This window comes from Cervus elaphus, chromosome 22 (genome assembly GCF_910594005.1).
Source record: "Cervus elaphus chromosome 22, mCerEla1.1, whole genome shotgun sequence".
NCBI lineage: Eukaryota > Metazoa > Chordata > Mammalia > Artiodactyla > Cervidae > Cervus > Cervus elaphus.
This window is the reverse complement of record NC_057836.1, coordinates 36,977,837-37,003,792: the sequence shown is the minus strand read 5'-3', so window position 1 is coordinate 37,003,792 and position 25,956 is coordinate 36,977,837. Positions and strand designations below refer to the sequence as shown.

At 38.0% G+C, this 25,956-nt stretch overlaps 1 protein-coding gene and 1 non-coding gene across 2 annotated transcripts in view; one reads left to right on the top strand and one right to left on the bottom strand.

Moving 5' to 3' along the window:
• Positions 1 to 1,820: 1,820 nt before the first annotated feature.
• MRPS35 (mitochondrial ribosomal protein S35) overlaps positions 1,821 to 25,956 on the bottom strand; it is a 45,410-nt gene continuing 21,274 nt past the window's right edge. The window contains exons 6-8 of the mRNA XM_043881679.1: positions 21,823 to 21,932; positions 20,019 to 20,088; positions 1,821 to 3,448 (exon numbers count right to left, since the gene is read on the bottom strand). Coding sequence (XP_043737614.1) covers positions 3,179 to 3,448; positions 20,019 to 20,088; positions 21,823 to 21,932 — 450 coding nt within the window. The 3' untranslated portion in view covers positions 1,821 to 3,178. The remainder of the gene's footprint in view (positions 3,449 to 20,018; positions 20,089 to 21,822; positions 21,933 to 25,956) is intronic.
• On the top strand, positions 15,969 to 16,075 carry LOC122680946. The gene has a single exon (XR_006336854.1). It is a non-coding gene; the product is annotated as a U6 spliceosomal RNA (small nuclear RNA).

The window sequence follows — 25,956 nt, the reverse complement described above, 5'->3', positions numbered from 1 at the left end:
TAGAGATCTCTTCAAGAAAATTAGAGATATCAAGGGAACATTTCATGCAAAGATGGGCACAATAAAGGCCAGAAATGGTATGGACCTAACAGAAGCAGAAGATATTAAGAAGAGGTGGCAAGAATACACAGAAGGACTGTACAGAAAAGATCTTCACGACCCAGATAATCACAATGGTGTGATCACTCACCTAGAGCCAGACATCCTGGAATGTGAAGTCAGGTGGGCCTTAGAAAGCATCACTACAAACAAAGCTAGTGGAGGTGATGGAATTCCAGTTGAGCTATTTCAAATCCTGAAAGATGATGCTGTGAGAGTGCTGCACTCAATATGCCACCAAATTTGGAAAACTCAGCAGTGGAAAAGGTCTGGAAAAGGTTAGTTTTCATTCCAATCCCAAAGAAAGGCAATCCCAAAGAATGTTCAAACTACCGCACAACTGCACTCATCTCACACGCTAGTAAAGTAATGCTCAAAATTCTCCAAGCCAGGCGTCAGCAACACATGAACCGTGAACTTCCATATGTTCAAGCTGATTTTAGAAAAGGCAGAGGAACAAGAGATCAGATTGCCAACATCTGCTGGATCACCGAAATAGCAAGAGTTCCAGAAAAACATCTACTTCTGCTTTATTGACTATGCCAAAGCCTTTGACTGTGTGGATCACAATAAACTGTGGAAAATTCTGAAAGAGATGGGCATACCAGACCACCTGACCTGCCTCTTGAGAAACCTATATGCAGGTCAGGAAGCAAGTTAGAACTGGACATGGAACAACAGACTGGTTCCAAAGAGGAAAAGGAGTACGTCAAGGCTGTATATTGTCACCCTGCTTATTTAACTTATATGCAGAGTACATCATGCGAAATGCTGGGCTTGATGAAACACAAGCTGGAATCAAGTTTGCAGGGAGAAATATCAACAACCTCAGATATGCAGATGACACCATGCTTATGGTAGAAAGTGAAGAGGAACTAAAAAGCCTCTTGATGAAAGTGAAAGAGGAGTGAAAAAGCTGGCTTAAAGCTCAACATTCAGAAAACAAAGATCCCATCACTTCATGGCAAATAGATGGGGAAACAGTGGAAGCAGTGTCAGACTTTATTTTTTTGTGCTCCAAAATCACTGCAGATGGTGATTGCAGCCATGAAATTAAAAGATGCTTACTCCTTGAAAGGAAAGTTATGACCAACCTAGACAACATATTAAAAAACAGAGACATTACTCTGCCAACAAAGGTCCATCTAGTCAAGGCTATGGTTTTTCCAGTGGTCATGTATGGATGTGAGTTGGACTGTGAAGAAAGCTGAGCGCCAAAAAATTGATGCTTTTGAACTGTGGTGTTGGAGAAGACTCTTGAGAGTCCCTTGGACTGCAAGGAGATCCAACCAGTCCATCCTAGAGATCAGTCCTGGGTGTTCACTGGAAGGACTGATCCTGAAGGTTAAACTCCAATACTTTGGCCACCTCATGCGAAGAGTTGACTCACTGGAGAAGACGCTGATACTGGGAGGGACTGGGGGCAGGAGAAGGGGACGACAATGGATGAGATGGCTAAATGGCATCATCGACTCGATGGACATGAGCTTGAGTAAACTCCAGGAGTTGGTGACTGACAGGGAGGCCTGGCGTGCTGTGATTCATGAGGTCGCAAAGAGTCAGACACGACTGAGCAACTGAACTAAACTAAGACTATCAGGTGTAGCTAGCCCCACCCTAAAATCCATTGTGACCAATTCCTGCCATAAACAAAGACACTTCCATGAGGTATGACAAATTACCTCCCCGAAGGTGACAGAAGAGGCCAGAATCTCTTTGGGCAAAGTCAAATTCTTTATTACAGATCATTACTCCGTCTGCTTCCATCTGCACTATACTGTGACTCCAGGACTGAGGACCCTAATCACCACCTCTTCACATGTTTCCAAATAACCACCTCTCCTCAGCTTCTACTGTTTTTATGTTTCCTTCTTCAATCCTGTTTCAGCCTCTGAGTTTTCCTCAACTCTTTGAGTTTCTAAGAAATGTAACATTTTGATACATTTACATATACTTTAAATCAGATGGAGAAGTTCAGTTGTATCTACTTTGTTTTTTATTCACTATCTTCATCCAATGGAGGATGGAACTTGAGGCTCTACTGTTATCCTTCATAACCTATGGACTCTTGGTCTTGCTAATACCAAATCATACCTTCAATTTACATACATCTTTTGAGCAACTGTTCTGAAGTTCCTTTTAGCATGTTATATTCTCAAATTCTGTTAAGCAAAATAAGTTTTAGGAAAATAACAGCCTACATAATTCCTTTCTTTCAATTTTAAATTACTCGTCGACAACTTTACAAGTGGTAAGAAATGACTCACAGATATACTTAAAAGTACTCAACAGATAGCTAAATGGAATGAAATGTTTCTTAGGGCAGTCATCACTGTCATTTATTCCAATTAAATTCAAGGTCTTTATATCTTATCTCTTTCCTGAGCTGTGGAAGTTCTAGTTGGGGCTTCCAGAGAGGTGAATATCGGTCAACCTCCACTTCCACTTTTCTGCGAGTTTGGGATTGGAGAAATGAGCCAAAGAAAATGGAAACAGGATGCTAAACAGAACTGAATCAACATAAAGTGATCCCAGAACAGAGGGATGGAACAAACTTCTTAGGTTAGAAAATACTGCCAAGAACCTGTTTCTAATTAGAATCAGCATCTGCAAAAACCTCACTAGGCAGGTAGCAGTTAAGTAGACAAAACACTAAACTGCAGTCAGGGGACTGGGTTCTGAGCCCAAATTCCCAAATAACCAAAATCATTATTCAAAAGCAACCAGTAAGTACTAATTTGTAGGGAAAGAAATAGAGCAGGTGACAAAAGAACAATAGTGTGTGTGTGTGTGTGTGTGTGTGTGTGTGTATGAATACTAAAGGTGTTATGGTAGAAATAAAATTCAAACACTTTAGGACCAGAAGAAATCAGAATCAAATTAGTCTGACTGCCCCAGTACATAAGAAAACTTTTGAATAATCATTGCCCTTGTATCTTAGGATGAAAGGAATAATTTTAACTCTGATGTAGTTAAACAATGGCTTTTTTTTTAAGAAAAACATTTTCAACTTTATATCAAATTAATCATTACATATGTATCATAAAATTAATAAATCAAGGAAAGTTTTCTATATAATTTACATCAAATGTAATAGTCTCTTCACTGATTCTTTGTACTGAGAAAGGGTATTCTCATTGTCCCCCTCATTCTTAAGACTAACAACAGAATTTTTGTAATCTTCAACTTCTTTCATACTAAGGAGCTCTTCTTTACTTAATTCTGGATTTTTCTCAGCAGCTTTAATCTGGAGAAGGGTTTCCAGAATGTTTTTTTCTGAGGCGCTATCTTTCCATACATACTCTTCCATGTCTGCTTCAGTCTTCTTTTTCTCCCACTCTTCAGTTTTCTGAAAGAAAAAAAAAAACGATCTCTGATTTTGAGAATTATTACTCAAAGACAAAGTCTGGTCAACACTTTGCATGTTCACCTTTATTCACCTCCCTTATCCAGCACAGCCGCTTACCTGCACCAACAGCTGGGGGCCACACACTCTTATTACGCCAACACCTCATTACCCCTCACTGATTCTATCCGCAGGATTCATACTTTATCTGCCCTACAGATGGCACTTGCAAAGCAAGACTGTTTCCCAAAAGACACAGAAAACTCACTCCTTGCAGCTTTCTAGGCTCTAAACTCGAACACAGCAAACATTTCTGAGGTTAAAACTATGAGCGCTGAAAGGAGACGGTATTTATCTTTGTAACATGCCTGTGGGGTGACAAGGGGAAGACCAATTATTATAATAAAAATTAAAATATAAAGTTTGTGTGATTTTTAGTTATAATGACTATATATTCTAGAATTTTGTTTTGTTATTATCTTTACTTTCTGTTCCTAAAATGGAAATAATTTTCAATACTACTTATTTTTTCTTACAGAAATTATTACCATGTTATTTCAGGGAACACTGGTAGGTTTTAGATTAATATAATTCAGATTTATGATTTAAATGAAGATGTAACATTCTGTGAAAAAAAAAAATCAAGCAACACAGCTCATATGTAATACACCCTGGTTCAGAGAAGTGCTGGAATACCAGCCACATTCTTTCCAAATTAACACATAACAGTATTGTGAGCCATAGGCTATTATGGAATGAGCCACCAGTTTTACAACATTTGAAGGTGGGAAACCCCCCAAATTATAAAGTTTTAAAGTATTAAAAGTGAAGGCAGGTTTGTAAGGCTGTCAGAGATCACATTCTAACTTTGAAAATTCCTCTTGAAATAGACCACAGCTTCAGCAGACAAGAGCGCCAAGGAGCCTCAGAACCAAATGAGTTAGCAAGAAGGAGGCAGTTTCCATCCATGCCACCCTCCCATCCCCACTCCCGCCCCAAGAGCTCCTGAGAAGAGAAAAGCACGAGCAATCTGTCCCTCAAAGGATGCATAGGAGCCCCGCCAAAGGCAAACAAGCCACTGGGGACGCCACTGACTCAGCAAACCCCACTTGGATCACTAAAGCCCCAGGGAAGAAGCTCCCCCACCACAGAGACCCACAAGAAGAAGAAACCCTCCTTTAATCCTTCAAACTGTGGACTCTCTTCTTCAAGAGAAACAAACAGACACAGAGTGTTTCCTCAGCTCCTGAATTCCTCAGCCGGAGTGGGGTCTCTGTGCTCGCAGCTCCCCGGTGTCTGCCCCACCTCCTTATGCTGAATTTACGGCTGAGGACAATGTTCCAACTTAAGTTCTAGAAACATCTTATCCAGCTGAGAATCAACTCTGTGCCCCCTTTTACCTGGTAAGGGAGGTTTTAGGCTTGGCAGAGGGGCAGGGAGAATATGAAATAACTTCTTCTTGTGCCCTGTCCCCAACAACCTTGTTGCAAATAACTTCTAACAGCCAAACTCTAAGTCTGTACATTTTTAAAAAAATAACTGACAAAATGATGCTACCCTGCCTAGCTTTCACTCTAATATATGAGGAAGGAATAAATGTCAAAGTAAATGCCCTTAACAAAGTAAATGCCCTAAATTAAATACATTACTGAGCCTATCTACTCTTGCCAATGCTTTTAATGTTCAAGACAGTGTCAGAGTTTCTTCATAATTCTAACTTACAAGTGAAATAAACTGAGATCAACAAACACATTTTATAAAGCATTAAGTAAAACAGTCATTCCATCTCATTCTGAACTGTTAGAAAGTAAGCAATTAAGAAACTTAACTGTTTAAAAAATTGTTTCACCTAGGTTTATCTGGATTTTCTTAATTGACTTGAAATAGGTGCTTAAACAGAGGAGCTAACCACATTAAATCCACTAATAATTTCCAACGTTTTTAATCTTCCCCTTATATTTGGTATATACAATTCTACATTGGTCTCTGAGATGTGTTTACAGTTGTGCCATGATATTAATTCCTCGGCACTCAAGGTGCCCCGTGAGCCTGGAGCAGCAGGGACACCTACAAGCGTCCCCCTCCGTCATTTATCTCAGGAGAGGATTTTCTGTGTGTGCAGTGACATGAAAAACACTGATTCCCAGGTGGCTCTAGTGATAAAGAACCTGACTATCAATGCAGGAGACATAAGAGACCTGGGTTCGATCTCTGGGATAGGAAGATCCCCTGAAGAAGGAAATGGCAACCTGCTCCGGTATTCTTGCCTGGAGAATCTCATGGACAGAGGAGACTGGCAGGCTACAGTCCGCAGGGTCGCAGAGAATCAGGCACAGCTGAAGCAACTCAGCACGCACACACGGATACACTCACTGCTGTTCTAACCAGTCACTGTCAGCGGCAAGCTTAACAAAACGCTTGTTTTTCCATATACTCTAGCTTTAGGATCCAAACTCTGCCCAGCTCAGTATAACTTCCAAGTTAACAATAGTAACAATCTCCAAAATTTGAATACTTACTATATACCCGGTACTTCAATACTTACATGTATGTAGTAATTAATATAATTTGTATTAAGACCTACTGGATTAGATTTTAACATCTCTACAGATAAGAAAACTAAATATCACAGAAGTTAAACACAGGGTCACAGTCATCACCCGGGAATGGTTCAGAGAGGCACATATGCCGTAAGTTATGTAACCTCTCCAAAGAAGGTGACAGCGGCGACCCCTAATCAAACAGATTACTACTTTTCTAGCAACAGGCATGAATATTCACACTAAATGGGATAAAAAAAAGGCTATAAATAGCTTCTCATCCATTTCAGATCTCATTTTGCCACCCAATAAGTCATGAAAAGACTAGCGATTTCCAAAGCTTTTGGAAAAACCCTACATGCCTCGGTACAACTGAGTCTGTGAGCCACAACTATTAAGCTCACACTCTTAAGAGCCTGTGCTCTGGGCAACAAGAAGCCACAACAACGAGAAGCCCATATCGCAACTAGAGAATGCCCACACACAGCAATGAAGATCCAGCACAGCCAAAAATAACTAAAAAAAAAAAAAGTAATCCCAATGGACCCCTGCCTGGAATCCCTTGAATTCTGGCTCCTGGCTGGATCTGGCTAATGGGAGGAACCAGCAGGAGACCTAGAGAATGATGGAGAGTGAGGTCACCGCTGTCTTCCCAACTCTCTCCCTTGTGGAAACCAAGCTCCACAGCCCCGCCAGGCGGCCCACACCCCCACAGCTTGCAGCACTTTCACATATGGGGTGCGGTGGTACCCCACTCTCACCACCTTGAGAACGACACCCTTACTTGTTTCTGTTACTGAAACTTTGTAAAATGTCTCCTTAATAAAACATCCTGAAAATGAAGAAAAACAAAAAAGCAATTCCAAAATAATCTTGTAGTCTTTGTAAATGATAAAAAAGCAATAATATTTTATACAATGCTTGTCACTTCAGAATACTTTTCACTTAAAGAGGTATAGATATAAAATCCTTGAGGGGAAAAAAAAAAACTCTAAATTTTTTTTTTTAATTTTATATTATGATTTCCACTTTCAAATAGGATGTAACAGGTCACAGCCTGCCTCTGCTTTGGCTTCACCCAGAAAAAAAGCTAGGCAATAAAGATACCAGAGAGTTCCAGAATCAATAAGGACTAGATGAATGTGAATTCCAAGCTGCAAGGATATGGGAAGCATCCTTCTGAAAACCCCTACCCATTTTCTTTCCTGAGACCATTTTCCAATTCTGTATGAGACTGGCACCTGGCCCACGTGGAAGGACTCTACTTGAGAAAAGAGCAAAGAATGAGGTTCTGAGCTATCATCCAGGGTTTGTGTGACAGATTGGAAATGAAGAGACCCAAACATGACTGGTTTTAGTTCTGGGACTACTTCTGGAAAACTGGGGAGGCTGAATCAAGGTTCTAAAAACCAAATCTCTTGTAATCTTGTAGTGTTTAGGGGGCAAAGTCCTACTAGAGGGAAGCCCTGTTTCAAACACACAACCAGTCTCCCTCACAAGACATCTATCTGCTAGATTCTGCTGCAAGGGCTAGAGGTTATGAAGTTAAGCTCAAAACCTCAAAGGCACAAGTGACTCTTAAACAAGCTTTGAGATGCGGAAACAGATTCACCAAGTTCCTAAACGAAATGCCAGAACTGAACTGAAGTCGCTCAGTCGTGTCTGACTCTTTGCGACCCCGTGGACTGTAGCCCACCAGGCTCCTCTGTCCATGGGATTCTCCAGGCAAGAATACTGGAGTGGGTGGCCATTTCCTTCTCCAGGGGATCTTCCCAACCCAGGGATCGAACCCAGGTCTCCCGCAGTGTAGGCAGACGCTTTAACCTCTGAGCCACCAGGGAAGGCCCAAACAAAATGCCTAAGAAAGAGACAAAAGTGAACAAAATGTTAAAAAACTACCCCAGCCCTGCTCCAGCTCAATTATGACTGGATTAAAGTGATAAGCCCGTGATCCTCTCTGCCTGAGAAAAAAGAGCCAATTCTTTCTGATGGATGACATCAGATGGTAAAGAATCCGCATGCAATGCGTAAGACATGGATTCGATCCCTGGGTTGGGAAGACTCCCTGGAGGAAGGCATGGCAACCTACTCCAGTATTCTCGCTTGGAGAATCCCTAGGGACTGAGGAGCCTGGTGGGCTACGGTCCATGGGGTCTCAAAATGTGGGACACAACTGAGTGACTAAGCACAGCACAGGTCTTTCACACATAATATCTGTCATGCAAATTACTAGACACTTCAGACATGTGAAGAAAATCAGTCAATACTGTTGATAGCCGGTGCATGTCCTTCTAAATTCATTTTTCAAAAGCAAAGCTATGATTACCTTTCATATATAATTTTGTACCATGAGCTGTAATTCACTGCCAAATTTTTATTGCTTCTGAAATTCCACCCAGGACTGAAGTGGGCAATTGTAAAGAGTTTCTTTTTTTTGAAGAGTAGTTGGCATGTATTAATTTTAAAGCATAAACAACAGATATTCAAATTGTTGGGGGAGGGCACTTAAAAATAACCCATGTAAGCTCAAACTGATCATCATTTAGGCAGAGTTTAATTAGTTTGTAGACTTCAATTTTAATACCTCAAGTACTAAACATTTACCATTTCACCATCTGACTTAGGTATGTATACAATACATATACATATATATGGTCTCTTTTCTTCCTTGCCTACCACAAGGGAACCTGCTCTGATTGCATTCCTAGAGGAAGCAACCTTCCATTCCACATGATCCTGATCTCTTGTCCACACAGTCAGCTCTATTATTCACTCACTCAGTACATATTTGTTATTCAACTACTGTCCCAGGCACTGTGCTCTCCTGGAACTGCCAGTCTAGTATATGGAATGTGGAGCTGAGTGGGAGCTGTCAGATGAAGGCTGTGATCCCAGTAGAGGAAAGAGTTTCCATAAAGGCTGGAGGCAGGAACGAGCTTAGTACATTCAGGGCTGAATGCAGGCCAAGGTGAGGAAAGTGGCATGGGATGAGTAAGCACCTTACATATATTTCTTCGTTTAACTCGCACAGCAACCCTATGGGGTAGTACTATTCAATCTGTTTCACAGAACGGGAAACTGAAGCCCAGAGCAATTAAATAATCTGTCTCAAATCACACTGCTTCTCAGTGGCAGAACATGTTACAAGGAACATAGAAACACGGTAAAAAAACACAAAAGAACAACTTAATTTCAAACTATCATCTTTCTTCTCATTGTAAGCGTGACTTCAATACAAAGAAAAACACAATAGCTACTTTGTACAATGATCAGTGAATTCCAATGTAACAGAAGGCAATGAAGCATCTGTTAACACATGAATATGTCACCTTCTACCATCTTATTTATAACTCCCTTTGCCTACAACATGAATCACTGTAATATTCCACTTCTCATGATTACAAGTAAGGCATTGTGCTAGAGAACGGAAAACAGTTTTACTATTAAAAAAGTCCAAGTTACCCAAAAATCATAAAAAATAGGAAGAGGTTAAATATCTATAATGGATTAAAAAGTTACTGACAACTATTTTAGTTACCAAACCTAAACTTTTAACTGAGTATGTCAAAGAATTCAATTCAAATCAGATCAGTTTTAAAAGAATGTACTGAAAGCTAATATGCCAGACAGACACTGTACTAGATGCTGGGAATATAAAGATGAATGAAATACACTGTCCTGTCCTCAGTGACCGCACAGTCTAATAGAGCTTGGCAGACATGCATACAGGCAATAACCATAAACATAATGAAAGGAAGGCTAACTGGTGGAGGGAGGCAAGGAAAAGGAAGGGAGGAGACGTCTAAGAGAGGTCACATGTGAGGTTTATTAGAGCATTCAAATGAAGTTGCAAGGCTGATCAATTTGAAAAGGTATTATAAGCAAAGAGAACAGTACATGCAAAGTTATGGAAGAACACATTTTGTTTATTAAGTTACAGGGTATATAACCCACACTTCCTGAGCAGCTGGTAATGAGGTGGTGTGTGTGTGGTGTGTTAGTCACTTAGTCTGTGTCTGACTCTTTGTGACCCCAAGGACTGTAGCCCACTAGGCACCTCTGTCCATGGAATTCTTCAGGCAAGAATACTGGAGAGGGTTGCCATTCCCTTCTCCAGGGGATCTTCCCCACTCAGGGACTGAACCCAGGTATCTTGAATTGTAGGCCAGATTCTTTACCATTTGAGCCACGAGGGAAGCCCGATGAACTGGTTCAGTTCAGTCGCTCAGTTGTGTCTGACTCTTTGCGACCCCATGGACTGCAGCAGGCCAGGCTTCCCTGTCCATCACCAACTCCCAGAGTTCACTCAGACTCATGTCCACTGAGTCGGTGATGCCCTCCATCCATCTCATCCTCTATTGTCCCCTTCTCTTCCTGCCTTCAATCTTTCCCAGCATCAGGGTCTTTTCAAATGAGTCAGTTCACCATCAGGTGGCCAGAGTATCAGAGTTTCAGCTTCAGCATCAGTCCTTCCAATGCATATTCAAGACTAATTTCCTTTAGGATGGACTGGCTGGACCTCCTTGCTGTCCAAGGGACTCTCAAGAGTTTTCTTCAGCACCACAGTTCAAAAGCATCAATTCTTTGGCACTTAGCTTTCTTTATAGTCCAACTCCCATATCCATACATGACCACTGGAAAAACCATATCTTTGACTAGACGGACCTTTGTTGGCAAAGTAATGTCTCTGCTTTTTAATATGCTGTCTACTAGGTTGGTCATAACTTTTCTTCCAAGGAGCAAGCGTCTTTTAATTTCATGGCTGAATTCACCATCTGCAGTGATTCTGTAGCCCCCCAAAATAAAGTCTCTCATGTTTCCCCATCTATTTCCCATGAAGTGATGGGACCAGATGCCATGATCTTAGTTTTCTGAATGTTGTTTTAAGCCAATTTTTTCACTCTCCTCTTTCACTTTCATCAAGAGGCTCTTGATGAAATGAAGTGGTAAATTTGCTGTAAATAGACATACTAAGGAGTTTAGATTTTATCCCAAGTAATGGGAAACCACTGAAGAATTTTATAAAGGGATATGATATAACAGATTTGTTTTTCACAACAATTACTTAATAGCAATATGGAAGATGGATAAGACAGGAAAATCAATAAGGCTATTATAGTTATTCTGATAAAAAATGACAAAGACCCATACAGGATAGAAGCAGTAGGGATAAAGAAGAAAAAACAGTTTTAACAGACGTTTAAAAGCTAGAACTGAAATGATCTGGTGAGTTATCAGGGGAGATAGGGAAGGAAGAAAAAAGTGTAACTTTCAAGGTTCATGACTTCAGTGCTCGCTTCAGCAGCACATATACAAGTTTCATGACTTCAGCCACTGGATGGAAATTTTTCTTAATGACCTTTAAGTATATGATAGGCTCCTCAGCATCAGATATAAAATGAAGTCTTGCCTGAAGGCAGAGAGATATGAGATGTATCACTTTACTGTATCATCATCCTACTCAAGAACAGCTGCCTACTGCCTACCACATTAAGTGAAAAAAAAAAAAAAATTCTATGTACGTATGATACACAAATCCTTCCTTTTTCTTGCCCCTTTCATTCTAACGCCCATATCACACCCTCAGGGCTAATGCTAGATACATGTACAAAAACTGTCTTTTTTTTGTTGTTGAAAGATTTTTTTTTTTAATGGGGACCATTTAAAAAATCTCTATTGAGTTTGTTACAATATTGCTTCTATTTCTTGTTTTGGTTTTTTGGCCACAAGGCACATGTGATCTTCGCTTCCTGACCAGGGATTGAACCATACCTCCTGCATTGGAAGGCAAAGTCTTAACCAGTGGACCACCTGGAAGTCCCCAAAAACTGTCTTGGAAGAGATATATCAAACCTTCTAATCAGTTTCTTTATTAACAAAATCCAGACTGGGGAAATTATTCACAATCAAGAGCTCAGCAACAGAGCCTTTAGAATAAAATACATCTGGGTCTCTCCTCTGGAGATTTTGATTCTGCAAGGTCTAAGTATCTGTAACTTAGAAAAGCTTGACAGGTGAGTTTGATGAAAGCCCCAGCTGAAAATCAGTTATGGAGACAGATAAATTTTCAATTAAAAGTTAAGTTTTAAGAACTAGCAGCTAAAGTTCAGGTTTGATTTCATCTCTTTTGTTTCCTAATATTTTCCCATGGAAGTTGAATAAAACTAAGTAATATAAAATGTATTATAAATATATATATAAATATATATATAAATATATATATAAATATAAAATGTAATATAAATAGTTGGGAAAAAACACATAATCAAATGAAAAACAAACCTGATCATCATATAACCCAAATCATACGTCCATGAAAATTAAGTACCTCAAATTGTTGCAAAGACATCTCTTAAACTTTGGGCATAATTATTGATTGTTGATTATTAATAATCTTATTAATAGGTCATTAAAAAGCTATACCAGTAAAAAATTATTGCTAACATCTAACAAGTATGCTACATTTTATGTTACTGAAAAATGAATTTGTTTGTAACTCTGTCACTTTACTTTTTTAAGATGAAAACATACTTCTTTTTTAAGATGAAAACGTACTTCAAATGTCTGTTTTTGGATAGCCAAAAGAATATACAATGTTTCAACAGCTGTCAATCCATGGCACATGGACTAAGGCAACTTTTGTACTCAAGATAGTAAGATAGTGTAACTTGCTGTCTATGCAATATAGTCAGACAAATAAGAGGCACAAATATATCTGAAAAGAATTAATCTCCAAAATATATAAAGAACTCATGCAACCCAACAACAAAAAAAGAAACAATCTGATTAAAAAACAGGCAGAGGATCTGAACAGACATTTTTCCAAGACAGACACACAGATGGCCAACAGGCACCTGAAAAGGTGCTCAACATCACTAATCAATGGTACCACCTCACACCTGTTAGAATGGCTATTCCCAAAGAGACAATAACAAGTGTAGCTGAGAATGTAAACTGGTGTGGCCACTATGGAAAACAGTATGAAGATTCCCCAAAAAACTAAAAGCAGAACTACCATATGATGTAACAGTTCCACTTCTGGGTATTTAGCTGAAGGAAATGAAAACTCGAAAAGATATTTGCACCTGTTCACTGCAGGATTATTTATAATAGCCAAGGCTATTACAACCTAAGTGTCCATGAATGGATGAAAGGATAAAGAACAATCAGTCAGTCATAGTTGCTCAGTCATGTCCAACTCTTTGTGATCCCATGGACTGTACCAGACTCCTCTGTCCATGGGATTCTCCAGGCAAGAATACTGGAGTGAGCTGCCATTTCCTTCTCCTTGGATCAAACCTGGGTCTCCTACATTACAGGCAGATTCTTTACCATCTGAGCTGTAAGTGGTGTGTAGATATGCAATGGACCATCGTTCAGCCATAAAAAAGAAGGGAATTCTGCCATTTGCGACAACAGGGATGAACCCTGTGGGCATTACGCTAAGTGAAATAAGTCAGAGAAAGACAAATACTGTGAGAGCTCACTTATGTGTGGGAATCTAAAACAACAACAACAAAAACCTCATAGAAGCAGAGAATAATTGCTGGTTACCAGATGCTCGGGGTGGGCAAAATGATTGAAGGTGATCAAAAAGTACAAACTTCTGGTTATAAAATAAATAAGTCACAGGAATATAAATAACATATAGCCTGCTGGTGACCTCAGTTAAGAATACTGTATGGTATACTTGAAAGTTGCTAGAAGAGTAGATCTTAAAAGCTTCTCATCACAAGAAAAAAATGTTTATGTATGGTGGTGGAAGCTGACATATTGCTTGAGTACGTATCAAAGCCCTGAAGAATGTACAATAAATAAGTAGAGAAAAATAAAAAATTAAACAGTAAATTATCTAACCTTTATAAAACTTTTATAATATTTATTGTTAAATATTATAGTATTTATTACTAAATCAGCTTGCTTCCACTAGTATTCCTCAATAGGAGAGTGTTTTCTCCCTAGGTATTAATCTCCATATCCAACAACACCACGCACACAGGCAACTAATAAACATGTGCCTATCAATTAATAAACAGTTCATTCTAATGAAAGCACACTTGGTATTTGCCGTGAAATTGGTTTACTCTTTCATAAACACTACAACAGTGGAAGAGGTGCCTTTTCAAACATCTAGTAAAACGCTGCCGTGCACGCTCACACTCAGTCGTGTCCGACTCTCTGGGACCCCATGTACTGTAGCCCGCCAGGTTCCTCTGTCCACGGAATTCTCCACACAACAATACTGGAGTCAGCTGCCATGCCCTCCGCCAGGGGATCTTCCTGACCCAGGGATCAAACCCACGTCTCCTGCTTGGCAAGTGGATTCCTCACCACTGAGTTACCTGGGAACAATCCCCCCTGCCTCCACCCCCACCAATGCTACTACATCACTCATTACTGCCCTCTGGATACAAATCCACACTCATTAAATAAGCCCTATGACCTGCTCACAGCCTGGCTCAGAATGATTTTTCAGTCTCATCTCCTACCTCTGCCTGTTGGTCATACACCCTGGCCACACCAAACTTCTGCCTGCTCTCTAAACCCACCAGGCCTAGACAGTCCTTCACCCACTTCTCCATGGCACACTCCTACTCATCTTCCAAAACCAGTCACCACTTCTGTGAAGCTTCAAGGGAGAGTTAATCTTTGTCTGCACCTCTCACAGCACTGTGCCAACCTCCCTTACCTAGTGAAACAGACTACACTCACCACCAAATCCTCCCAGAAATAAAGCTACTTAAAAGCAGAGGCTCATTCATTTTGATCATCTGACTGATACCCACCCCTTTTAAACAAGAACAAAATCACTGATGAATGCTAAGAAAAGCAAACAGACATTGTTCAAGCATTCTCTAATATAAGCTGGAAATGTATATGTATGTGAAAACACATGATAGATCACAATGAATTCATCAACCACCAGATTAAATGGCAACTATCGCTCTGCAAAAGGATTCATTATTTTTACCAGAAATACTTACAATAAAGTCCCCTTTAAAAATAACCTCTTTGTAAAGTTATCCCTTTTATCCATTTTGTTAGGTGACTTTTCAGAACCACTTTACTACAAACCTAGATACATTTCTGACTGGCAACAAGACTATGATGCAGTCCAAATAAGACAGTCCAAAATTCAAACTTTACAAGGCAACCTTGAGTAATTAAGTATCAAAATCATTCAAGAACCCCTTCAATCTAGTTTTAGATCTCTACATTTTCTGAAGCAAGTGTTTACTTTCCCACTCTGTCTGTATTTTAGTATATCTTTTGTGCAAGTCACTTTGTAAAATGCTTCAATCATCTCTTAACCAAATCACTTATGGAAGGTTTAAAGAACAACATGCAACAAAGTTAACATTTAGGAAGCTTTTGTTATTACCAGTTGTGTCAGAACTGAGTGTCAGAACATGGGTCAGACAGAAGTTCTAAAAATTCAAATACAATAGGACATAGACCTGACTTCATCTGTATAAAGTATTTGTCAAGTTAAATGTGAGCTATACACAGAAACTGGGAATGTATGAATTTGAAATTCTAAGAGACATCTTCCTTCATTTTAGTAGTTAACAGCAATACTAACAGCCACCATTTAATGAGCACCCACTATTCACCAGACACTTCATGTAAATTCTCCCTGATCCATCCAAAAGCCCCTCTAAGAAACCTGAGCCTCAGGCATTAAACGGCTGGCCAAGGCTACACAGGTAACAGGTTCGTGAGTGTGTGCTCAGTTGCTTCAGCTGTGTCTGACTCTTTTTAACCGCATGAGCGGTAACCCGCCAGGCTCCTCTGTCCATGGGGTTCTCCTGGCAAGAATACTGGAGTGGGTTGCCCTGCCCTCCTCCAGGGATCTTCCCAGTTCAGGAACTGAACTCGAGTCTCCTGCATCGCAGATGGATTCTTTATCCACTGAGTCAGGTAACAAGAAATGAGATTCAAATTCAAATCTGAATGGTTCCAAAGATTAAAACTTAATTCACGTGCTCGCTTCGGCAGCACATATACTAAAATTGGAACAATACAGAGAAGATTAGCATGTCCCCTGCGCAAGGATGACATGCAAATTTGTGAAGCATTCCATATTTTTAAAACTGGAATTAGAACTGCCATATGACCCAGCAATCCCACTTTTGGGCATACACACTGAGGAAACCAGATCTGAAAGAGACACGTGCACCTCAATGTTCATCACAGCACTGTTTATAATAGCCAGGACATGGAAGCAACCTAGATGCCCATCAGCAGACAAATGGATAAGGAAGCTGTGGTACATATACACCATGGAATATTACTCAGCCGTTAAAAAGAATTCTTTGAATCAGTTCTAATGAGATGGATGAAACTGGAGCCCATTATACAGAGTGAAGTAAGCCAGAAAGATAAAGACCAATACAGTATACTAACGCATATGTATGGAATTTAGAAAGATGGTAATGATAACCCTATATGCAAAACAGAAAAAGAGACACAGATGTACAGAACAGAATTTTGGACTCTGTGGGAGAAGGCGAGGGTGGGATGTTTCGAGAGAACAGCATCGAAACATGTATAGTATCTAGGGTGAAACAGATCACCAGCCCAGGCTAGATGCATGAGACAAGTGCTCGGGCCTGGTGCACTGGGAAGACCCAGAGGAATCAGGTGGAGAGGGAGGTGGGAGCGGGGATAGGGATGGGGAATACATATAAATCCATGGCTGATTCATGTCAATGTATGACAAAAACCACTACAATATTGTAAAGTAATTAGCCTCCAACTAATAAAAATAAATGAAGGAAAAAAAAACTTAATTCACTTCTATGCTAACAATGTGTAATGATGAAATATTAACCCAAATTTCTATAAGTCTCTTTGCTTCTTTAAACTGCTTAAGGATAAATGGTTTAATGTATTTCTGTTTTTCATCACCTTCTTAGCATGTAATAATCATTCTTTGAAGCATTACTAAGACTCTGTGCCTGAAGTCTATGCTTTTTGAATACAAAAATTAATACAGAAAACCTCAATTAAAATTAGAGTTGGGAATGGCCTGTAGAGGGAGTTCTCACACATTCTCACACCCCATTACTTGCATGCAGTGATCTTCACTGACATGCTGCACTGGAAGCAGCACTCTGCACTCCCAAACAGAAAATGCAACTACAGTTCCAAAGGAAGAATTTCTCCTTGCTCAGCAAGAGCCCAGGCAATGAGAAACCTCTCAGCTCTATAAATGAAAAGTCACCACCACCCTAAACTTTCCTCCCTCGGACTTTCATTGAGAACAGCCCCTCTCAACTCTCTCCTTTTCCCTAGAAAAGTATGCTCCCTTTGTTTGGACTTACATGTGTGTGCGTGTGTGTGAAGTCACTCAGTCATGTCCAACTCTTCGTCACCCTATGGACCACCAGGCTCCTCTGTCCATGGAATTCTCCAGGCAAGATTACTGGAGTGGGTTGCCATTTCCTTCTCCGGGGGATTTTCCCAACCCAGGGATTGAATCCGTGTCTCTTAAGTCTCCTGCACTGGCAGGCGGGTTCTTTATCACTAGCACCGCCTGGAAAGCCCCTTGGACTTACCTACGGTTCACCACAGATTACATTTCCCAAACTGCAATTCTGTGCTGTTCCCGAATAAACCCATTTTATTGTTTTAGGTCAACAAGTCTACTTTGATACTTCTTTACAGTTAACTGTTTTGAATAGCACACAACAGTAACTTTTCCTTTCACTGAAGTCTAGACAAATACCTTTTTGGAGAAGTTTCAGTACCATGTTACATAAAAGTACCAACTACTTTCTCTCAATGCTACTTAGAGGTAACCTCCATGGAGCTCAGCTTTTAGGTATTAAATGCTTTGAAACTAGCCTTAAAAATAAAGGAATGGATTAAAAGGGGCTCTCTAAATATTTGATTAAATACCAGGTGGTAACATCAATTTCAAGTATAAATTCCATGCTGGTGAAGGAAAAAAGAGTTTCAATTCAATAAAAATTCTGTTTCACCAGCTCTGCAAAATTTCACGGCTCATCTGCATTCTCTTAAAGCTTCTTCACTGATGGTACTTGTTTAGAAAGGATCAAGAGCCAAGTTTAATATAGGAATTATTTAATTATATCTGTTTAGGACAGTTGTATGTGGGTAGTTATTCTGCCATAAAGTAATTAGCATTAAGATCAAAAGCTCCTTGCGTGAATCCAGAATACAAATTTGTTTGGATTTTATGTCATGGAACCACAGAAAGAATCCAGTAAGTCAACTTTGAATTTATTTATGCCTGTCATTTCCTTTGGGGCAAATTCATTTTACAGACTGCTGGCAATAAGAGACTCAAAACTGGTCAGCTTTTATTGTTTGGTATTATTAACTCTTTAAGTGGTAGCCATAGAGCTGAAGCTAATTCAACCATGTTGTTGGTTCAAAAGGGAACTTAATTACCTCAAGTCAAAGGCATTTATAAAATCTGTTGACAGGAAACAGATTAACTGCTATTATACTGTTCCTGAAGCCAGGAACTAGAAAACAAGATGAACTGTAATTAGAACAGCTCAAAAGCAAAGAGCTACCAGCTACTTTTTGTCCTTTTACTAAACTTGCAAAAAAGTTTTATTTATTTTTTATTTTTCACTCACCCTCTTGTGCTATTTTATTATTAACATCAATGAAATCTGCAATAAGAATAGCTGTATATGTTCACAGAATTACACAGAGATGAAAGGAGACTCCAAAGACCGTCTAATGCAACTAACATCTAAAGAGTATGTTCCTTTTACTGAATCCCCCCACTAAGCAACCACTCCTGGAGAAGGAACAGCAACCCACTCCAGCATTTTTGCCTGAAAAATCCCACAGACATAGGAGCCTGGTGGGCTACAGTTTGCAGAGTTCGACATGACTGAGTGACACATATACCCACACCCGCCAGAAGCAACCAATGGATGAAACATTTTCTTTTTTTTTTTTTTTAAAGTTTATTTATTTGGCTGCTCTGGGTCTTAGTTGCAGCATGTGGGATTTAGTTCCCTGAGCAGGGGTTGAACCCGGCCCCCCCTGCATTAGAAGCATGGAATCTTAGCCACTGGACCACCAGGGAAGTCCGAAACATTTTCTATTAAAGCAGCCCACTCTGTCTTCAGATGAATCCTGTAGAGGGCTTTCACTCAGTAAATAAATCACTATCATTTCTACTTGGTTGTATCCTTAAAAATCATGAAAAGCAGATCTCTTTTCTTCATATGAAGTCCTTTGAACATCTAAAGAGAGTGATTTTCTCCACCTACTTCCTTTCTTTCAAATGTTCCTAACATGAAATGCTATTAAGTCCCATGTCTATGTTGGGCAAGCTTCAAAAAATTAAATTTATGTGCATATCTAAAATTATTTTAATTTAAAAACATATAAAACTGTGAGTTACCTAAATATATTAGTTACCAGCTTTAAATGAGTTGATGCTCACACAAAGCAAAATCTCCCTTATGTGTATACTTATACAACTCAATAAATTCAGATACAAGACTGTTTTTATACTGTTTAAATAATTAATTGCCCTAATTGCCCTAACGTATACCAGTGAAAAGTTCACAAGAAAGACTACATGTTAACTAAAATTTTAATAAACATTTAACGTACTTTCTATAAAGTTTTAGAGCTTTGTTTTGTAGTTTACTTGAATAACAGGATGAATTATGTAGTTTCGAATAACATAGATGGTGATCTCCCTTCCATAACTGTGACAACTTTCACCCAAAGTCATACAAATAAAAAAACAAATAAAAAATTTTGCATTTTTTTAGCCTAAGCCAGAACCTGAACTTTAAAGGCATTTTAGTCATCTGATTTCTGAAGGTCCTGAGATGGACTGCATAATATATTTCAAGGTCTTCACTTTCAGTATCAGTAGAAGTTACCTTAAAACATTTTACATGTCCTTACCTTAAATAGCAGTTCATTAAACTCTCAACTGAGTGCTGGATACACAGATTGTTTTGAAAGGCTGCTGCTGCTAAGTTACAATGATAAAATTATTAAACATTCATCCTACAGTCACTTACCCAAGACTCATGGTATAAAACTGTGAGTAGATACACTGCATAATCATAATTCTGTCTCTTTAAAGGGCACCTTTAAAAGTCAAAGAGAGGAAAGAAGTCAAAATGTGAAAAGTTCAGTATACGGAATAATTCGCAAAGCATACAAATACTAAATACAAAGGATAACATATTCAGGAATTCCCTATCTGCCTTAGGAAAATTCTGTCCTTGGAATAAGAATTATCTATGCACTTTATGACTTGAGGACATTGAAAACTGATGCTATTTTTACTTTTATCTAGAGGATCTCTTCGCTTTCATTACTAACAAAGTTATTTACTTATGATAATAGCTTTACACTATTTTTAATATGACGTGTCTAACCCAAGCGCCTTTCATGATCTCAGGGCTAAGAGTCTGCGATAACAGGAACATATCTGCTGTGTTTCTTTAAAGAATACAGAGAGACAGATTGTAATCCAGAAGTTCATCCTGATCTCCCTAGAGCTGATTCTTTAAAAATGAGCTACACTACACAATGCTGCATTTTTATGCTGTCGTATTTAAAATGGAACTAATGGCCCAATATTAGATAAACTTCTACATGAACATGAGCTGGCATTAGCTTTCAGGCTACAAAAGTAAGAGAGACATGGAAGTAATTACTTCTAATTTCTTTCAATATAAAATAAAACTATCATATGACAGTTGACTTTAATTGTACTCTGTTCATTCTGTATTTGGTTTAATAGTCTTCTACACAGTTGTTACGGTAAAACATATTTATACCCTGACACTTGTGAACTTAGGGAAAAAAGCAACATTATCAGAAACTTAAAGAATCTCTAACAGTAACATTTTAAAGGTATTTTTAAAAATTGCAAAAACTAAAAACACAGTGCTATTTTATGTTCTCTGAAGCTATTAATGTATTATTAATGCATTAATATTTATTAATTAATCAATAATTATTAACAATCATATTATTAATAATAGTGTGTTGATGTATTAATATTTCAAATACATTTCTCCCTGAGCTTTTTCCGCCCCATTCAGAGTTGCTATCTCTGAATGTCAGGCTACTTCTCTATACCACTGAGAAGCAAGACATAAAACCTGATATGGCTGATTCATGCTAACATATGGCAGAAACCAACACAATACTGCAAAACAATTATCGTTCAATTAAAAATAAATTAAAAAAAAACCTAATTGATACTGACACCTCCCAATGCTTTGAAACTAGGATAAGGAGGGAGAAAGGATATCTGCCATTTGCTTTTCTTTATATTTTGACCTAATTTAGAAACAACCAAAGTATAATTCTAGAAATAAAATAATAATTTAGCAAAAACATACGAACAGCCTTGCTTTACCTCAAATGATCTAATTTATAAATTCATATACAATAAATTCAATAGTGCTTTTACAAACTTCTATGCTAGCACTGAAACTGTGCTTATTTACAAAAGTGCCTTGACACATTAACTTTCCACATTTAATAATCTTGACTTTGAAATATAAGATTTCTATACTTTTACAGAAAGCTGTTTAAGCATTAATCACTGGCAAATCATACTTTGTTTCCTTCTAACATCTCCCCTGAGCTTTACATGCACAAATATATTAAAAATAACAATAATTTAACTCAGCTACACAAGCCTCTCCTTAAACACAAAGATCACATCAATAGGAGGCTGGTGTGAGGGTACTAAAATATGAATGAGACAACTTCTCTGACCTAATAGGTTAGTATCAAGGACTGCCAGGGGACTGGAGGACAATAAAGCAACACCTGTGATGAGTACACTGAACTTTTCCTTACCTGTCTGTCTTGATGGTAAGCACATCTGTGCTCTGGCAGTATCGATCTCCCACTAGTTTAATAAGTTTCTTCTTTGCATGATCATCTAAATTCAAACTGGAAAGTTTAACCTTAAAAATACATGAAAAAAATTTGAAAAAAAATTATATACTTTAAATGAAAAAACAGTGGCAATATTATTTATACTAACATTAAAAAAGAAACCTTTTCAAACTCCTTTGTATACAGAGTTATCAATTCACAAGTATCATGAAGCCTGATCTTATTCAAAAGAAAAAAAAATGGGAGCAAACTGGGAGTTCTTTGAAAGTTCTGGGCATAAGTACCTTTCCTAAAAGAATCAATGACATGTCTCTTGGATGAAATTACAGCACTTATGAGTAGCAGTAACTAGTAAAATTCAACTCAATAAGTGTTAGTAAAGCTGTTTTTAAGAATAAATGGAAGAAAAAAATTTTTCTTAATAAAAAGAATAAAAATAAATGGATGAAACATATAGGCTTTAAGGACTCCTACCATGCAAGTATGAGACCTATATCACTGCAACAGTTTAGGGGCATTTATTTTAAGAGCTGCTGATATCTTAAGGAAGCCAGAATACAGCACCATGAAGGGTCAAATATTTGAAATGATTCAGTTCAACATCTCTCAAAATGCTAGTACTAGTCCCACAAGCTGCTAAAAAGAATTTAAAAAGATTTACTTCTTTAAAAAGGCTCTCTCTATTGAATCTATTTAGAAAATACTGAATTAAATTGGGTTCTTCATGGTAGGATTTCTCAGACAAAGCAAAATGTTAAAGAGCATTCTGAAATTTCAAGATGCAGGATGGTGATGCAATAATTCTCAAATTTATTCAATTTGCGATTTCACTTTTCAAGGGATAATTCATGAACTTAGTCTTCCTTAAAACATATTTTGGGAAATGCTGAGCTAAATGAGCATACTTTTTAATTTGCAGAGAATTATGGCCTTGGCTGAAAGGTATTATCCAAAGATAAACAGACTTGATCCAGGAAAACAGGTTACAGGCTAGAATACAGTTAAGTGAGGTAAACTAAAGAGTGTCTTTCCATGAAGAACATTAAGAATATGCAAGAATTAAAACTATATCAAGTATAAGGCTAAATAAGATTTTGAAATCCCACATATTTCTTCTTTCTAGCTTTAATAACCCAGCATTTCTCTCAAGACAACTGTAGCATAAGAGCTTATTTATTTTCCCATTTTTCCCACTGGACCACAAACCCCTGAGAGTAAGAACAATATCTGTCTTGTTCCTGGCAGTGACCTGGCACCTAGAAAGCATGCCACATGTATCCGCTAAACGAAATCACACATTTTAGAAAGGGAGGATATGCTGTTTCTTTGTTAAGCAGCACAGTGAATGTTTTTTATTTGGACTAGAGAAAATAGGAAAGAAATAAATATGAATGCAAAGAGTGTTAGTAAGAACAATGACAATTAAATATTAATTCCAGAGGATGATCATATGGTGTAGGCAATGAGAAATTATTAATCTTCCGAAAAGAATTCACGTCAACAATCAGGTTATTAGTCTGAGGGATAAAATATTAGTTTATGATGACTCTGATGGCTAGCATTATGGAGAATTACCTATAAGAAAACCAAAAATATACCTACCTTGTGACTATTATTATGAAAATACATGCATATATGCATGCAGACTTATATACAGTACAGAGAAAGAAACAGATTTTACATTCAGCTACTGAGAACACAGTGATTTTTCCCTTTTAAAACTCATTCAGTAAAAATCAAGGTATTTAACAATAATTTTAAAAATTTACCATTTAAAAAAATTTGTGTTTCTAGTTTCTTATGTGAGAAAGTAAAAAAACAAAAATTGTAGCAATACTGATCATTACTGTGACAACTGCTTTAAAACTCATGTTCACATTAACATTTTAATGGTCAAAAGTTATATAGGGTCTTATGCCAGAAACTCACAAACACTGGAGAAGCAGCTGTGTGGTCCACTCCCGCCACCTACTAGCACTCAAAGGCACTGCAAAATTGTAGTCTTTAACCTGGACTAAAACTCTTACTTTGAAGTTGAGTGACATCTATTTGTCATTCTTTTTCCAAAATTCAAAAGAATCCTTAGACTTTTTTTTTTTACAAGTTACTATATTTTAAAGAGTCAGTATTAAACTATTAACATTATGCTCCAAATAATGTTGACATTTCAAATCAGAGGTGGTTGCAGTAATAGGTGTGTATCTTCAAATGTCTCACTTAGAATGACATGAATTGAAAGAGGTCTAAATGTGTGAAATATTTCCTCTATTTACAATAATATGCAATTAGTTAAAGAACAATGGCATTAACACATAAGCCAAAAACTGAACTTCATGTCTAGATTTCTACTTATCAGATAAGTGACTTTAAACAAATCAGGTGATCTTCCTGTCTGTTTCTTCATTTATAAAACAGAAAGGATTCACAGAAGTTTTGTCAGGAGTAAGTGAGATTAAATAGAAGAAAGCACTTTTAAAGTAAAATCCTACACAAATATGTTACTTTAAATTCTGAACTACTTCTATGACTTATCACAAAACATGATACCAACTTTTCCTTCCCTGAATTTAAAAATCTGAGTATCTCTAAATAATATTTTACAATAGTTGATTATCTTCACAATATTGCATTAAATTATGCTGCTCTACACATTTTAGTCTGTTTCACCTGCTTCTACCCTTGAACTACAATACCAATCTGGACACTACCTCTGAGCCTCAACTATCAGCAGATGGAGTGCAAATAGTTCAGAAAGGCAGCCAGGAGTCAGGCTAAAGGATGGAGGAAGGTGTGGTGTGATGGCCTGAGACAAGGAGCAGATGGGCACATGATACAGTAAGTGCTATCTGCGGGCATACTTTAAATAAAGACAGTATTTTTATGTGAAACAATCAGCAGATTTAGAACCAGTAGGGACCTTATATGTATATTGTAGTACTTAAGACTAAGGCCCACAAAAATTAAACCCCAAAACATGAATTAGAATCTGAGTTTCCTGGAAATTCCCCGGCGGTCCAAAGGTGAGGACTCCCCTGACTGCTGTGGGTCCAGGTTCGATCTCTGGCTGGGGAACTAGGATCCCCAAAGCCCCATGGTGCAGCCAGAAAAAAAGAATCTAGGTTTCTCTGAGCTCAGAGATTTCACCATAAAACACAGAACTCAAACACTGTCTTGTTGTTATTATTATTAAAAGAAGTAACATTTATTAAGTTCTTAAAAATGTATGAGGTATTATTAGTCTGTAACAGACACTCTGTTAACCCACGGAATGGTATCAGCGAAGCAAAATTTTAAGTTCTTCTCCTGTTTTCCTTTGTTGATCTATGTTTCATAAAATGTATATAATAAATCTTTCGTAACTTTTATATTTTCAGAATCTCTAAATACATAATTATATTGCTAGGCACTTAAACTGTCCTATGGAATTTAGAAAAAAATGCTGAAAAGCTTCAAAAATTCATTTCATAACCCTGACACTGAAACTCAAAGAAAGAAAATTACAAGTCAGTTATGGCTGTAACACTGAAAAAATTTCTAAAAATTAAAGTTTGTCTATTTGTTAGCATACAATGCAAAGATGGTTGCACAGATTTTCAGCATATTTTTGCAGTAAATTGGAGTCTTCCAATTTAAAATACAGATTACATGGAGTACAAGAACAAACTTTTAGTACTGGAAAGCCCCTCAAAAAGGTGGGCAGTCACCCTCCAGAACAGGTGAATCAAAAGTCAATTAGTAAGGGATCTCTGGACAAAGGGTTGATTCTAGGAATGGGACAGGAGTATCTAAAATGAACTAGGAGCATTTTGTGGTGCCAAGAAATGAAGATGTGTTTAAAACACAAATGATGGGGCATGGCCAAGGAACAGAGGGGCCAAGTGAATAAGTGTCCAACTGCCAAAACCAGAACAATTTGAGCAACACAATGAAGTATTACTGGACCAAAATCCAAGGGATAAAATAAATATCCCTGAGTCCACACTGATATAAATACATGATTGAATAAATAAACAAATGGAGGAGAACAGACAAATTCCCCACATAGAAGAACTCCAAATAATCTATGTGATCCTTCTCCCTCAACGTGGTGGA